This window comes from Plectrocnemia conspersa, unplaced genomic scaffold (assembly GCF_051122295.1).
Source record: "Plectrocnemia conspersa isolate PC_06_02 unplaced genomic scaffold, ASM5112229v1 ptg000009l, whole genome shotgun sequence".
NCBI classification, from domain to species: Eukaryota; Metazoa; Arthropoda; class Insecta; order Trichoptera; family Polycentropodidae; genus Plectrocnemia; species Plectrocnemia conspersa.
In genome coordinates, this window is record NW_028277173.1 from 10,409,284 (window position 1) to 10,425,569 (window position 16,286).

The 16,286-nt window shown below is 32.0% G+C and overlaps 1 protein-coding gene and 1 long non-coding RNA gene across 3 annotated transcripts in view; both read right to left on the reverse strand.

The window, feature by feature from the left end:
* eIF5B (eukaryotic translation initiation factor 5B) overlaps window positions 1-16,286 on the reverse strand; it is a 78,082-nt gene that overhangs the window by 46,431 nt on the left and 15,365 nt on the right. Inside the window, exons 13-14 of one of the 2 annotated variants that reach the window (XM_088192921.1) lie at window positions 13,382-13,654; window positions 12,687-12,794 (exon numbers count right to left, since the gene is read on the reverse strand). In XM_088192921.1, coding sequence (XP_088049047.1) covers window positions 12,687-12,794; window positions 13,382-13,654 — 381 coding nt within the window. Of the gene's footprint in view, window positions 1-12,686; window positions 12,795-13,004; window positions 13,144-13,232; window positions 13,655-16,286 lie in introns of those variants that run through there. The other variant, XR_015810770.1, reaches the window with a different exon arrangement.
* On the reverse strand, window positions 3,009-6,927 carry LOC148231885 (uncharacterized). Its single transcript, XR_015810628.1, has 3 exons — window positions 4,623-6,927; window positions 4,511-4,554; window positions 3,009-4,429 (listed from the first exon to the last, which is right to left on the reverse strand). It is a non-coding gene; the product is annotated as an uncharacterized LOC148231885 (long non-coding RNA).

Here is a 16,286-nt window from a genome sequence, read left to right on the forward strand (position 1 = left end):
GCTTTTGGTCATTTGGAAATTCATTTGAGCTCAAATACGCTTTGCATATACATATACGTATGTCTATGTACACATGTAACGGATATCCCTCGATAGTACGACAGAGGGAATTCCCAGTGACGACAAAACGATCGATCAGTAATTCATAAGCTTTTGGGTCATATCCGGCGATGTCAAATATGCCTTTAAAATATATGTATATATAGAAAACGGTGCAGTCAATCGAATGACTGACAGAAACGGACGTGACGCTGGTGAATCGATTTCATCTCATTATGTATGTCGCGCTAGTGAAAGATTAGAGGAAAACCGCACAGGAAACCGATCGCTTTATTCACAGGATACGTTTAAAATTATATTGAATTGTACCTGTGCCAAACTTGATATATTAGATTATGTTTATTTTATATGCAAAACATATACATATACAGAGAAAAACTAATTAGGCTCGCAGCGGAGGTCCAGCATAAAGCGCGTAGAGTGAAATACGGAGCTTTGGGAAGGGTTTTTAAGAAATAAAACACAATCGAAATTAAATAATCGTGAAGGGCTAAGGAGCGGCCGGATGCAGCAGAATCACAGCGCGCAGCTGCGACGGAAATGAGAAATTATTCAGGCAAACAACAGGTAGCTGCCAGACGGGCATTAATGCTGTTCGGCACCAGGTGATTCGAAAACAACTGATTCTTCATTTTTTCTTAGAATTTTTTACTTTTTATTATTGTATTTTTAATTATATTACTATAAAATGTATAATATTGTTCCATATAATAGTTTAAACAAAAATGTAGTAAATAACATTTAATTTTTTTTTTATCTATATCGTTTTATATTTTGGTTATAACAGAATGAGATAAATAATTTTACTCTCACACCAATTGGGTTAATACTAAATCAGGGGTATCCAACCCGCGGCCGGCGTATCAATATTATTAAAATTAAATTAATAATAAAATTTCATTAAAGAGAAAAGGAAAAATATACGACAAAAGAGCGTTTCATAAAAAAGACTGACGACTAATATTTGTTGAAAAAAGCATTTTTTGCAATGCAATAAAACTTTATTAGATTTAATTTCAAAATTTATTAAAAATTGAAGATCTGAAAAATTTTTTTCGACTTCTATTTCGATAAATGACTTCTCATTCAGGCAAATTATATGGTAGAAAATTTAATTTTTAAGTGAGCTTAAAAAAGTCTGCCCTAAAACCTGTTATGGGCCGAATTTCATATGTCGCAATTTCAACGATGGCTCACACTTCTTTAGTCTTTACATCGAACGCTGCGTCTATTTTACATCAATTTTGTGACTTTGTAGAAATATATGGTGAAATTTTAAATGGTTAACTAAGGTATTGTACAGCCTGAGCTAATTAAAATAAATCTCATTGAAAAAAAATATCCAAAAATTTTGCACTACGCCGACCAGTTAAACCTCGACATTTTTGGTATAAACCGATCAATTAAATATATGAATTGTCTAACGAAAATATTCAAGATTTTATACGACGAATTAAACATTTTTAAATGAAAATTAGTAAAACACTATTTTTATTTAATTAAAATAGTAAGAGCATAAATTGAAAAATAATCAAAATACTTATCTCTACTTTATATCCTAATGCTATGGACATTTATTAACAACGAAGTAAGTTATTAACAAAGAAATGAGATGAGGTATGATTTATTATGATTTTTCGGCATTTTCGGTACACTGTGTACTACATATCCATTCACATTAGCAATTTTGTTTTACAAGCCGGCGGGGGTGAGCAGCAGCAGCATCCTTCCAGATCGATAATTTGGGTATTTCGGAGGTGCAGTGATAATTGCGGCTGCCAGCGTTGAGGAAAGATTCACGAGGGACACGACCACAAATAAAGAAGTTCTGGACCGGACGGACGGACGGCTTCGAGGTGAATTATGTTAATCTTGCCGAATATCCACACGACCTGACCGGCGCACTACTACGAGCGTTCACAAAATGGTCCTAGTCACGCGATGGGAAAACGTTCGGATATAGAAATTGATACCTCGGCTACCAGAATTTGGTTAAATAAAGCGAAACAAAAAAAAAATAGTTTAGGAAGCACCTGTCGTTGGCGCTGCTCAGGTAGGTAAGACACTGGAAGGGATATTTCACAACTAGCCTCCGGCTCGGAGTTTGCCGATCGTTACTCAGTCATCAAGTCCGTGGGAAGATGGGATATGTATAGATTATGCATAATTTTGGATTATGGTGGATGAAAAAATAACAATAAGTAGCTTTAGACAATTTATGGAGCATAAAATGATGATGCTTTAAAAATAATACAATATATATTCCGCCCATACTTTCATGTGATAGCTTTGCTTAATTGACGTGGTTTCAGTCATACGACTGCTCTCGATCAGTCACTCGTCGCTTCTGTAATTATATCTCCGTCTCCTCCGCATCGCGATGCGAAGGTGTCTCTCATATTCTTATCCTACGCAAGATGTGCCTCGCGTACCTGTCGGCCGCATAATGAGTCCCACACGTAGAAAAGGTAGAGCAATCACCTCGCGATGCCGAGGGCGTACTCCTGGGCACACACCAACACGACAAGAATCAATCCCACGATCTGCTACTTGGAGCTCTTTGGAGCCCACGTGAGCGTATAGTAAGTAGCATGGGCGTCGAAGAAAGCTGGAAGAGAACTGGAGGCAAGCAGTTCGATTCCCGTTTTGTGTGTGGTGTGCGCGGTTGTAGGTGGTTGAGTTATTTCGAAATGTTTACTTTGTGTGTGGAGATAATAAAAAAAATACACCACGCGTAATTACGCTCTGTATGGGTGTGGAAAATGGTCGAGAGCAACGGACGAGAAAATTTTAAAGAAAGTTTACGGTCGCTGCGTCGGCGATTCTAGCCGAGAGTGCAATTTGACACATTGTCAGGCGTGAGTGTATGGAAATGAGGTGGAGCAAGAAGAAATCACAATTTAAAAAAAATATGAAATAATTCCTGTCACACCAAGAATAGCTATCTTATATATAATTGTTCTAATCCGCTTCCGCCGTCGCTTCCGGACGCGCATAACTTTAAACGAAACATTCTCCGTTCAATTATCTACTCTGTAAATCGTATCGCTTTGTATTAACAGTGTGTAACAATACACGTAAACAAAGGAAATATATTTAATTATAATAATAAATAATAATAAAAATTAAAATTGAATTTGTTCCGATTGATTTTCGAGCCGCCGGCAATGCGTTCTGTTGTTTCGACCAATCAAAAATAAGCATTCAAATATTCAAATAGCGTCGACCAATGAAAAATAAGCATTCAAATTCACATAGATAGTACCGTGACAACACTTTTAAATAATTATTATTTAATAATAAAATTTTGCTACGCGACAATAATTTTCATTAATTCGTCATTTGACTGAATAAAAATGAAATATATACATAATGTGTTGAGGATTAGAAGAATACATTGATTAAACTAGATAAACAATCATGAAATAATCTTCGTAATGAAATTTTCAAATTTTGAATTCCCGGCGACGGGCTCCGAGGCCTAAAAGTGAGTTTTTGCTTTTATAAATAATCGGATTGCAAATTAACTAGATGTGTTATAACTATGAAAATTAAATATATACATAATGTGTTGAGGATAAGAAGAATACATTGATTAAATTAGATAAACAATCATAAAACAATCTTTGTAATGAAATCTTCAAATTTTGAAATCCCGTCGCTGGGCTCCGAGGCCGAAAAGTGAGTTTTACTTTTATATTACATAAACATTATCATTGCTTTCCGATTTAATACATATATACGTTAGATTTTAAGAATTTTAAATTAACCAGTAATGTTTTAAACATGAACGTGTAATATATCCTTAGTATGTGAGGATTGAAAGTTAACGTCGATCAAATCGGCGCTGTCGGACAGCTTATAAATGTGTAGTTTCTTGGATGTTATCTAATAAACGACATTTTACAATGATTATAAATATGTGATTGCATACCTGGAATAATCGATAGCCAAAATATCTAAGAGTGGGTTATTTTTAATTCCGATGTGGCAAAATAGGTACAATTTTTGTTCTGTGCCATCATTCCTCTTTCTGAATAGCCAAATTTAAGATATTCAGTTACATCAAACTTATGTAGTATGTTCTTTATAAAAAGATATTACTTGCTGACAGTGACTTCAACACGAGAAGATTAACTCTTTGTTTATATATACCAATTCTACGTTGTAGCCATATAGGTCATCAAATTGTTCCATCATTGCTTCTGAAAAATAATTAAGAAACAATAAGACTCTTATCAAGAGTAAACATTGAACACATTATTACTACTAATATAATCCATAAATTAAATTTAAACGACAACCGAAGAACACAATTGATGGATGTACTGTAGAGGATTAAACACGTAGATTGGCATCTTTTCATCTTCTACAAAATTGTCACAATATGTCATATATTTTTTATTATTACTAGCATTGTAATATGTTTAATTAACTTCGGTATGTATACCTTTAATTGCCAAATCACCGCTGTTTGTCTTTTAATATTAGATCCTGGAAAGTCAATAGTAATTTTGTTAGAATAACCGTGTTATATTATTCATTTATAACTAAACACTTACTGGCACACCCGCAATTTATAGTTTTGTCTATAATTTCAAATGCTGCATCACTTGAATCATCTTCAATTGTCACTTTGTAACAAAAATGCCACGATTATAACATATTTCTTGCCAGATGTGACAGAACTGTCAAAGCAAATTTGGGAAGTCCCGCGCTTGAGAACGAACTAAATTGATTTTAACGAGCGAAATTGATTTTAACGAGTGAAATTTATTTTAACGATTTAAATTGTATAAAATTGATTAAAATATGTATAAAAATCATCAAATACAAAAAAAAATGTTTTTTAAAATATTTTTTTAGTTTACAGATTTAAAATATAGTATAAATAATGTGGATATGTATTAACTTCTCTATACAGAAAAAATATGTACCTAAATTTTGGCGAACGTTGGCAATTTAAAGTTTTAGTTTTTAGAGAATTTTTAAAACTTTGCTTTAAAAAATATTTTAAACAAAAAGGGGCAAAGTTTCAAAATAAGTACTATTCATTACCAACCAACTACTAAGCGCACAGTATTGCAAAAATCCATCTTACTGACGCCTTTGAAACTAAACTACACAAAAATGTATAACACTAATTTAAATATTTTTTAAATTAAAAGTTTCAGAATAAAATTTCAAGATTTATTCAAAATATTTTTTTCAACATTAAAAATATTTTTTATTTTATTATGGATTTTAAATATTAATAATTTATTATAGATTTTAAATATCATTAGTTCATTATTAATTTTAAATATAGTGAAAACTTTTTACACTCATTAATTATTAAAATATATAATGCTGCGCAGAAAAACATTTACTTTAAAAAATATGTAAATCAAAATATTTTTTAATCAAAAAAGACAAAGGTTTCAAAATTATTAATATTTTTAAATCGCACTTTTGGTCTAAAGTAACAGATTAGGTGCTTGATATCTTTAGTTTATTGTTTCTTTCTCATTAGTAAATGTAATTAAAAACTGACTTTTATATTTACACATAAAACATAGAAATATTTTTTTAAAATTATAAAGTAACTTATGATGTCACCAAAAAACTTTTTTATTACGAAAATTTAAATTTATGATATAATTGTGTTATGCAGCGTTAAAACTGGCACTCAAACACATAAAATACGCTAAAACACAATTAATGACTTATAATCACTCACATTGCACTAACTATATATGATCGATTGTGTTGTAGCGTTAGTAAGGTGTAACAAAATATTTTTTCATATCAGTAATATTTTTGAGCGGATGTGTAACCGATGCTATTTATTATTATTATTATTTATTAAACTGTAAACCTACTTTTAAATGATACAAAATGTTACGTTTTAATATTATTTTTTATGTTGAAAACATTTTGATATTTTTTGTTTTAATAATATTTAGTAAAGTTACAAACCTATTTTAAAAAATATTACAACGAAATCTCTTTGTAACGAATACCGAAATAACAAAATTCCCAGTATAACGAATCTTTAATTTGTCCCCGAAAAACTTGCATACAAAATGTTTTCATTATAACGAAGACTGATCTCAGTATAACGAAATATTTTGATCTGAATTTAAGAATGACGTTGCAACTTTACACAATATTTCTCCAAATTCAGTTCGTTCTTGACGTGGTGTGTGACAGATGTGTTCAAAAGCGACATTACAGGTGTTTCGCTGACCCTCAAACTTTTTTTATAAAACATTTTTTTCACAAATTTTATTGTTTCATACAGTATCCTTAAAAATGGGCAAAAAACTATCTGTCAACCTTATAAGAGGTTATTTCGATGTTGTAGTAATGTGATAATTAAAAATAAAATATATCATCTTCCTTACGTTCAATATAACGAATTTTCAGTATACCAAAATTTATTCATTGGTTCCGTGAGCTTCGCTGTATTGAAATTTCATAGTACAATTTTTAATTTATTATTATCTAGCCAAGTTTTAAACCTATTCATAAATGATATACAATATTTAGATGTATCATTAAATATCTAAGTTTCAATATAACGATAAAATCTAACGTTGTAAATCTAATAAATAATATAAAATGTTTTCTTCTGGAAATATTTAGTCAAGTTGTAAACCTATTTTCAAATGAATTGAAAATGTTAAGTACTTTTTTATAGATTGAACTATTTTGTCTATCATTGAAAATCCTAAATAGTAATGTCCAATTTGAACCATTAAATTTTAAAAAATGTTTAAAAAAATCAGAACGAAGCAAAAATTATATTTAAAACCCAAAAAGTTGAGGGTCCGGTATTCGCACACTCGCTAGCTATCGGTACCTCACGATAGTGAGGTACCGACAGCTAGTGTTCATAAACTATACTAAGCGCATCTAGTAATTCAACTAATACCATATATTAAAATCCAAGTTATAACACGATTTTTTTTAAGAACGCTCTCGATACTCTTACATAATATTGAGCTACGTTTAGGTTTTGTAAATTGGCACGAATAGTTTAATGTTCCAGTAGTAGATGTTAGTTTATTATTACAAACATTGGATAAGAAAATAACATTTCTACAACTATTTAAAAGATTCACGTAGAAAATATAATATTTCTATAGTGATCGACACATAATCTAACTTTTATGAATTGAATTGACATGTTCATTATTTTTTATGAAGTAAAATGATAAGTTTGTGTATAAAAAACGCATTTATTAATTGATGTTGTATGGATTTTTTGAGCACGGCCAAAAAAAGCAGTCACATACAAATATAAAAAAAATAATTTATGATTGATAAAATTTCAGAAATTACTCATATTTCCGAGTTAATATTATTATTAATGACTGGTATTGATTTTTTTATATTTACGATTAATATATAAATATTTAATCTTTTGTTCTTATATAAAAAAAAAATTCAAATATATAATTCATATATACCAGGGGCGTATATTCAGGGTGTGCTAGGTGTGCGGCGCACACCCGCAAAACCATCTAAAATATAAATTTAGAAATTTAGAAAATTTAGGGCATAAAGCGACATCATTTTGCATACAGTAGTATGCAAAATTATAAAATTTTAATATGCAGTGTATAGTATGCATTGATATTTGTCATTCGCTCTGAAAGTTTCCGCGCGACCGACACGCTATGTATTACACATGTGGCGCGCCGACCTTGAGTGCGGCGGCCGACTAAAGTAAATTGTTCCGAGATTTAACGGCTGAAGTCGATCTGTCGGCTGGCAGCGCTCAGTAGTAAAATTGGTCTCGAATTTTGTGCGCGTACTTCAAAAACTCTTGCGTCCGTCGCTGCTTTTTTATTACATTATATCACAATAACAGGTCACTCATTTTTTATATTTTGGCGTAAAATAGTTTATTATCTTATTTACATATGATCAATATTTAATTTTCTATTCTAGATTATATTTTTTTATTTACCCCAATAATGATGAAGAATACTGTTCAAGATATTTTGAATAATCCATTTTCAAAAATAAGTTATGAAATTAAATTGAAGATAATCAAAATTGGCAAACCACGTCCACCTCTTCCCAATTTATTTATGGTTTGCAAGCCAAAGTACTCGAAGTTTATCCATTGGCCATTTTTACACACAGCTATGCTCATATGTTGAATTTAACATTACAACAAGGTCTTTCCAATATAAAAGTGTGCAAATCATTCTTTCAAACTTTAAATGGATTGTCTGCATTCTTTTCGAAATCTTCCAAACGAATAAATGCTTTACAAGAGTTTGTAGCTAGAAGACTTCCTTCTGTTACACCTACAAGATGGAATCACACATCACGGTTAAGTAACACAGTGCAAAAATACAGAAATGAATTTACGGACTTTTTTCGAGACGTCGTGAAAAATTGTGAACTATGGGATCCCGACACTGTAATAAAAGCACGAGGTTTTCTTAGCTTTTTGGAAGATTTTGAAACAAGAAAACTTCTCCACATATTTTCAAACCTTTTTGGAAAAACTGATGTGTTATACAACATTTTACAATCCAAATCTTTTGACATATTATATTGCTGTAAGAAAGTTACCGAAATTTTGCAACAACTCAGACATGAACAGGAAAATAATTATGAAACATTATGGGATTCTTATGTAACGGAAGAAAATTATCCAAGACTGAGTAATGATTTGCTTGTTGAAGAAAAGCACGCGTTTAGCCAACTATTTAATACAATAGTTGATAATATATGTAAGCAAATTGAATACCGTTTTTCTTCAATGTCCAAATTGGAATTTTTTCACCTACTGGAGAAAGAAAAATATAAGCAATATAAAGGAAAATTTCCAAATGAATTACTTACCAAACTGCAACAATTCTATGGAACATTATTTGATTATATAAGTTTAAAAAATGAGCTTGCTGTTCTTTATCATTTACCTGAATTTGCAGAGAAATCTGTTCATGAGCTTGTACAATTTATGAAAACAAATAATCTTGAGTCAGGTTTTCAGGAAATAGATAAATTAGGCAAACTAATAATAACTCTTCCAAGAAGTACTGCTTCAGCAGAACGCTCATTATCTGCTCTGAAACGAATTAATAATTGTTATCGAAGTACCCAAAGCCAAAAAAAGCTATGTGGCCTTAGCTTGATTTGAATAGAAAAAAGGATCCTTATGGATATTAACAAGAAGAGCACTTTTTATGACAGCGTGATAGAAAAATTTATGATCAAAGAAAGAAGATTAGATTTTATATATAAATAATTATAATTTTATGTTTATTGGAAATTTGATATTTTTATATAATAATATTTTAGATTAGGTATGATGTTTATTTATTTATTTATATACGGGAAAAAGCTGTAAGACAGTTTAGGCATGCCAAAACCTCGGCTAATAAAAATGAAAAAATGTACGTTTTTTAAATTTTTTATAGCACACCCAATATTAACACCCACCGTACGCCACTGATATATACCCATAATTTGTAAATTAAAAAAAAGAACCAGTACTGATGAATTATATGTAAATATAATTAAAGAAACTTGGGAAATACTAGAAACTTAAACACTCTCTGAAGGAGAAATACTTGATAATTTGAAGATTGCTACTATTATACCTATACCTAAAATAAAAAAAGTAGTGAAAATGTTGAGGAAATGAGACCAATTCATATGTTGCCTTGTATAGAAAAGGTGATGGAAGAAGTAGTTATCAAACAATTAAAGAATTTCATTATTTCTCAAAACATTCTAGGTATATGAACAACAATCCACAGTGACTGCATTAGTTAGTAAAAAGGGCAGAAAGATTCGAAATACAACACAATGCTGACAATATAACCCATATTAACAGCTATTCAATGAGCTTCTTCAGCAGTAGGAATATTTAAAATAAAATGCTTTTTTATTTTTTAAATTAAAATTAATAATCTTAGATGATTTTCTGATATCATATGCTCGACATAGCTATTTTTAATGTATATCAATTGCAACCCGTTGTTGACGATTAAGTCCAAATAACAGCAACTAAATGAGTCTTTTCGGGAGCATGAATAGTAAAAATGAAACTTAGTACCAAAATAATAATAAAAAATCCGATAACCTGTAATAGATGCAAGTATGAAGACACATCAGTTAAGAGCATATGATTATACTACTTCAAAACTCACATCAAATGAGATTAGGAAGATCTGTAAAATATAGAAAACGATGTAATATAAAAGAAAAATATTCCAATGAGCCAACTGATTATTCACGCCAGTCACGATTAAATAAATTAAATTAATAAATCATAAAAATATAAAAAAGTATCTGTAACAATCATAACCTATAACTAACATTGGTTAAAATTGATTTTAAAGCACTATTATAAACGTCAACGAGTGTGGTAATAAATACTTTCAAAACAGCTATATATGTACATATAAGAAAAAAGAACTGCTGTTGTGTAGAATGTGCAGCCTTTACCGGTCACGATAAAATTGATTAACGCGGTCGTAAGTTCCAGAGTTTAAGCAGAAAGCACATGTTCGTCGCATAATGCTGCAGCAGTTAAACTTCACATTCCTAACTCCCGATCATTCGCAAAGAGTAGTACAGTAGGTTCTCGAGTTACGCGGTATCTACTTACGCGGATTCGTAGTTACGCGGTTAAAAATTTCGAAAATTTAAAATTTGTTATAATATCGATGTTGATATAGATTTGCGCGTAAATTTTTGTTCCTGGTTGATAATGTACCAGGACATCCACCGTGTGATCACGAACATATCAAAATAGCATTTTTGCCCCCAAATACGACCTCTATAATACAACCTATGGATCAAGGTCTAATACAAAGCTTTAAAAAATATTACTTAAGGACAACTTTTAGAAATGCCATAAAGGTAACTGAAGGGCAAAACAATATATCACTCACAGTTTTTGAAAGAACACAATATTTATGAAGCTGTTAAAAATATTGGTGTTGCCTGGAATGAAATTGCAAAGTCTATCATGAAAAACGTTTGGAAGAAGCTTACTCCTCAATTTTTTGAAGTTGTTGAAGACCCCATGCAGGAAGATAACATAATTAATGATCTTGTTGAAATGACAAACCAATTAAATTTAAATCTAAATGAAAATGATTTCATTGAATTGTTAGAAAGTCATAGAGTGGAATTAAACAATGAAGATTTAATAGAACTTGAAGAATATAGAAACAACGGCGGTGATTCGGAGGAGGAAGTCAAAGAAACAAAAGAATTTGAGTACAAAAAATGAAAGAATGCCTTAATTTGATAGACCAAGGAATGGCTGGTTTAAAAGCACAAGATCCCGACATTGATCGGTTTGAGAAAGCCAATAAAACAGTTCAGGACGCTATTTCCTGTTATAAAAATATCTATTATGAGAAAAAAAGATCTAGTGTACAATCTTCACTGGATAAGTACGGTTTCTTATTAGATAAAAGAAATCCAACACCTAAAGATATTGAAATGGAATAGTATAGACATTATGACATGATATTTTAATGAATATGTATGTATAAATATTATTTTTAGGTTTCTCGTTTTATTTTGTAAAAAAAGTTAAGATTATAATGTTTGTAGACATTTTACACATAGAATACATTTTTATAATGCTCTTATTTTCATTTTAACCTAATGTATACATACAAGAAGGCGGCATTTAGTTATTTTAAGTATCGTTCGGATGATTGGGGGAATGTATCAATATTTAATCCATATCGGATGAGTATTCCTCTACTTACGCGTTTTTCGACTTACGCGAATTTTTCTGGAACGAATTAACCGCGTAAGTCGAGAACTTACTGTATATTAATATTTTATCTATAAGCAAGTCATTAAAAAAATAAGCCCTGACCATTGAACTAGGTTACTCGCTCGCTTGGAATTAAATAAAAATAGTTTTTGGACGTTAATTGTAAAAATCTAATAAGCAATAGATAGGCAAAGTGAATATGTGACGGTAGATGAGTCTATTTGACAAAACATCGATTTTTTTTAGTAGTTAGTCCTTTAATGATATATTGAACATGAATCACTGTGTTGTTGGTATTAATCACCCACATATTTATATGGTACACCAGCCCACATTTTTTTTCATATATATTATGTTAACAGTGACAACTGTTTTTTTATAATTTGATTTTTAAATATAATTTATCAGATAAGGTATTATGAATGGTTGACCCCTTCCCTACTCACTCTCGCGTTGCATTCGCATGCGCGTTCATAACGCGTTACGAAAGTGCTTTTCATTCATGAAACTGCAACGCGTGACACGATGCCTCGGAACAGTAATTACGACCATTCACCCGAAGTAAAAATTGACAGACTAAAATTATTTATAGTGTGTGTATGCGTAAAACATGTTAAACGGCGATCGAAAGTCGTTACGTATTAAATTATTGATCAAGGTGTACTCGCAATAAATTTAGAAAAGAGTGTTTTAATTGTGGAACGTGGTGAACTGGCATTGATACGGTTATGTTCGCCACTGGAAATAAATGTCATCGGAACGGCCGTAATTTATATTTACCGCTACGGCGTCGAACGGGTTAATCGCTTTTTACGCAAACGTTGATAAATAATCAATTATGAGAGCGAACGGGTTAAAAATGAAGCAAGCTCACCTCTTTGCTGGGTACGCAGATCGGCGTGCCCTCTTTTAAGATTCCTGCTTCAACTATAACTCCCATGACAATGGGATCGCGGGAGTTGAACACGAATTGCGGTAATATCTGAAAAATAACATAACTGATGAAATTTATTATTATTAAACACAACTGGGAATAATCGATCGAATCGTTAACAAACCAAGAAGCACTGAAATAAGATATTATGGCATTAGTTATAAACAAATATTTTATTACCGCAATGCTCCTTCGCAATAAAGATTCGATTTGCAAAAGTTATGAACATGTATATAATATTAATATATTTGCGCATACTTTGACTAATTGGACATTCAGTGAGTCTTTTTACAAACAGTGTACTCTCTATTATCCGGTTGTAGATTATCCGTGCTTATAATAAATTTAATTTGTTTTAATATATTTCATATTTTTAAATTAATATTCTGAAATATATCTGAAACTCATAAAATTAAACGTTTGGTGATTGGAAAGACAAAAAAACCTAGATCATTTAGAGGTACTGAAATGAAAAAAAAATATTACCTGTATCGTAAATATATTATACAAATAAAAATTGATGAATTATCCGTGCGCCTCCTCCCCATCATTGAGTATATTGTGTATCCAATAAAACTTATATGCCTAGGTGTTTGAGTCGCCCTAAAAAAATAATTGATTTACAATATATTTACCTTCAACCTGCACGGGAATACTGCTATATGTTTAAACTCCTCCCTCTTGCGCTTTTTCAGCGCTTCTCTATGAGACATGAACTTGTCGAACAGGTGATAGATGATGTCCGCCTGGAAGATGGTGACGCCAACAGAATCCGCCATCTCTTGAGCATCCCTCTCCACCTTCACGTCGAACGCTAAAATCACAGCATACTGCGGCTCGTGCTCCAGCATGGCCGAAGCCTTCATGACATCCCTCTTCACCACGGGCCCTATCCTGATGGCCGAGTACTGCAAGTAAAAAGGGCACTTTATTAGAGTTGCGCAATGACGTTGCATTCTCACGCTCTAGACGCAATTATTGGCGGATGTGAAAGAAAAATGTCGACGGCGTAATAGATAATTTACTGGTGCGAGCGTGTGTAATTATTAGAGACGCAGGAAACAGGTAGGGAAAGGAGTACGACGGTGTGGCATTTTTATTTCGATTCGAAAAAAATCGAAAGTAGAGTAAATTATTAATTATCCTCCTTCATAGAACACGCATAATAAAATCGTATAATTATCTAGCGATAGTCCATTAAATCGGACGACTGAAGTGAAATCCCACTTGAGTGTTTCTTTGCGAACGTTATTCATTCAACGCTATTGCAATTTCCATAGTGGACTAACGAGTCTAGATTAATAACAGGAACATCCCCATTCACCAAACTGGAAACTATTCATAGACACGAGAGTTGCTTTATTCATACGGATATCTATGCACCGGCCGTAGATGTGGTACGCAGATAAGTTCTCGTTCATTCTTCGGAGGTGTATGGTTGAACGAACCTCCCACTATGGGAGGGCTATAGGCTATAATTATTGGTGTTGGTAGTCAATGTCTCCGAGATCGTAACTCTCACCCCGCTCATTTTAAAGCGTCCCATAAAAGCTTTAATTGCTAGTTTTTTTTATTTCTATTTGTGAAAGAAATCTCGTGGGCTTATCTTTTGGAGATGTTGAGATTGAAATTACAGATGATTAGAGCAAAAGAGTAATTAAAATAATGGCTAGTCTCTTATAATTACAAGATATTCTGATTGATGATAAGATTATGTACCTCAATCGAGAGTTTTACTTTAATATGTATCAACAAGAACGCAGCCTTCAAATAAGATTAATAAATCATAGTGATATTTAAAGATACTCTAGTCGGAAGAGCTATCTATAGAAATTAAGCCACTATTATATGTAAAAATCCAAAAATTCTCTTATCCTACATGGTGTGATGGAAAATTGCACCTGCTATATTTTCAGCATTTGGGTCGACATAATTTCAAACAAATATTTTAATCGATAAATTGTATTAAATCAATAGATTTTGTTGCAGCTTATATAGGATTCAAGTGTCAAACTGCAAATAGATTGGCATTAAACAAATAACAAAAATCTCAATAAATAGGAAAAAAATATTTTAAAGTATCGTATAAATTAAAAAAGTCTAAAAAGATCTAATAAATTTGGTGGACTTCGTATAATATAAACAAGTATGGTGTCACCATAACGTCCACCAAATTTAATCGATTTGTAACATCCATCCTAAAACATTATTTTTTCCTTGAGTATGAGGCAGGCGCGTCGCCTTGTTCTCGTCGCTTAGTGCGTATGGTTAAGGTTAAAATATTCCGAACAATACAGTTTCATTTATTTCGACCAGTGAAATTATAAAGCAATTGTTTGATACATTTTTAATAGCGAAAATTTAATTTCACAGTAAAATACTCACTGTAATATATACAATAAGTATGCAACTTTTGAAATTATTCTACCAGCAGAGCCCTAAATTTTGGTGTGGTTATAATTAGAAGTCTAGTCCATATAATCAATGAAAAATATTGAGAGGCGCCCGCCCCCGTCGTCTGTGGCGGAAGTGCCCCGTGGAAAATCAACGGTAATAGTCTCCTCCTCGGTCTCGAAGACCGAACTGCAATTAACCAGAAATAAATTCTGTCGCTTTCATAAATTAGCCTGGGAGCGAACCGCGATGGCCCGCGCGGCCCTGTTAATCTGTTAACGGCGGGACCCTTTCGTACATAATTCATTTAGCTTAATTAATACTCGGCGGGATGCGGGACTCGAAAGCTTATAAAAAGCCCTGATGCACGCATCGTATCAACCGCCGTGTGAATGGTTTGTAGGAGGAAACGATCGGGAAGCGGGTTCGAACCCCGGGCTGAGCGCAATTAAGTTAACGAGAGATTCGTTTTACTCGGTGCACGCGATTGCGCAATTAAAAACGCGAAAATATTATACAAGACACGAAAGAAACGCGTATTGTGAGTGTATGTATGATATGTTTATTATTGTACGTACGTGCATTAATGAAATATATGACGAGGCTTGGGAAAAAGCAATTTCATTCACGGTTAAAAAGCGCTGCGGTTCATTCATAAAGTCGGCGCGCGGTGGGAGGAACGGTGAATTAAAATCACTACTTTATGATTGTATTCTTTAACTTTTTGAAAGAGTTATTTGTGGTTTTATTCATAATTAATATTTTGCCGGTATGTGTACATACATACAATTTTAATAAACACGTGTACTACTACATTTATGTGCGTTTTAATTATATTATATATATAATAAAAAATTCACAATCGCTAGTTATGTTTAATATCAAAAGCTTTTCAGATCTAAGTTACATTTTAGTAAGGCCTTACCCACATTTGTCTGACTGAATAGTAATGGAAAATACGAAGTACAGTTTTATTTTATTTTGTTTATATTTACATATTATATGATATACATATGTATGTGATACTATATGATGAACCACATTCACATAGTTCATTATTAGAGAATTTTCTGATATCATGTGCTCGGCCCAGCTGGATTTTAATTAATTAATATGTTAATATTTTTATGTACGGCGGTCCTCGAC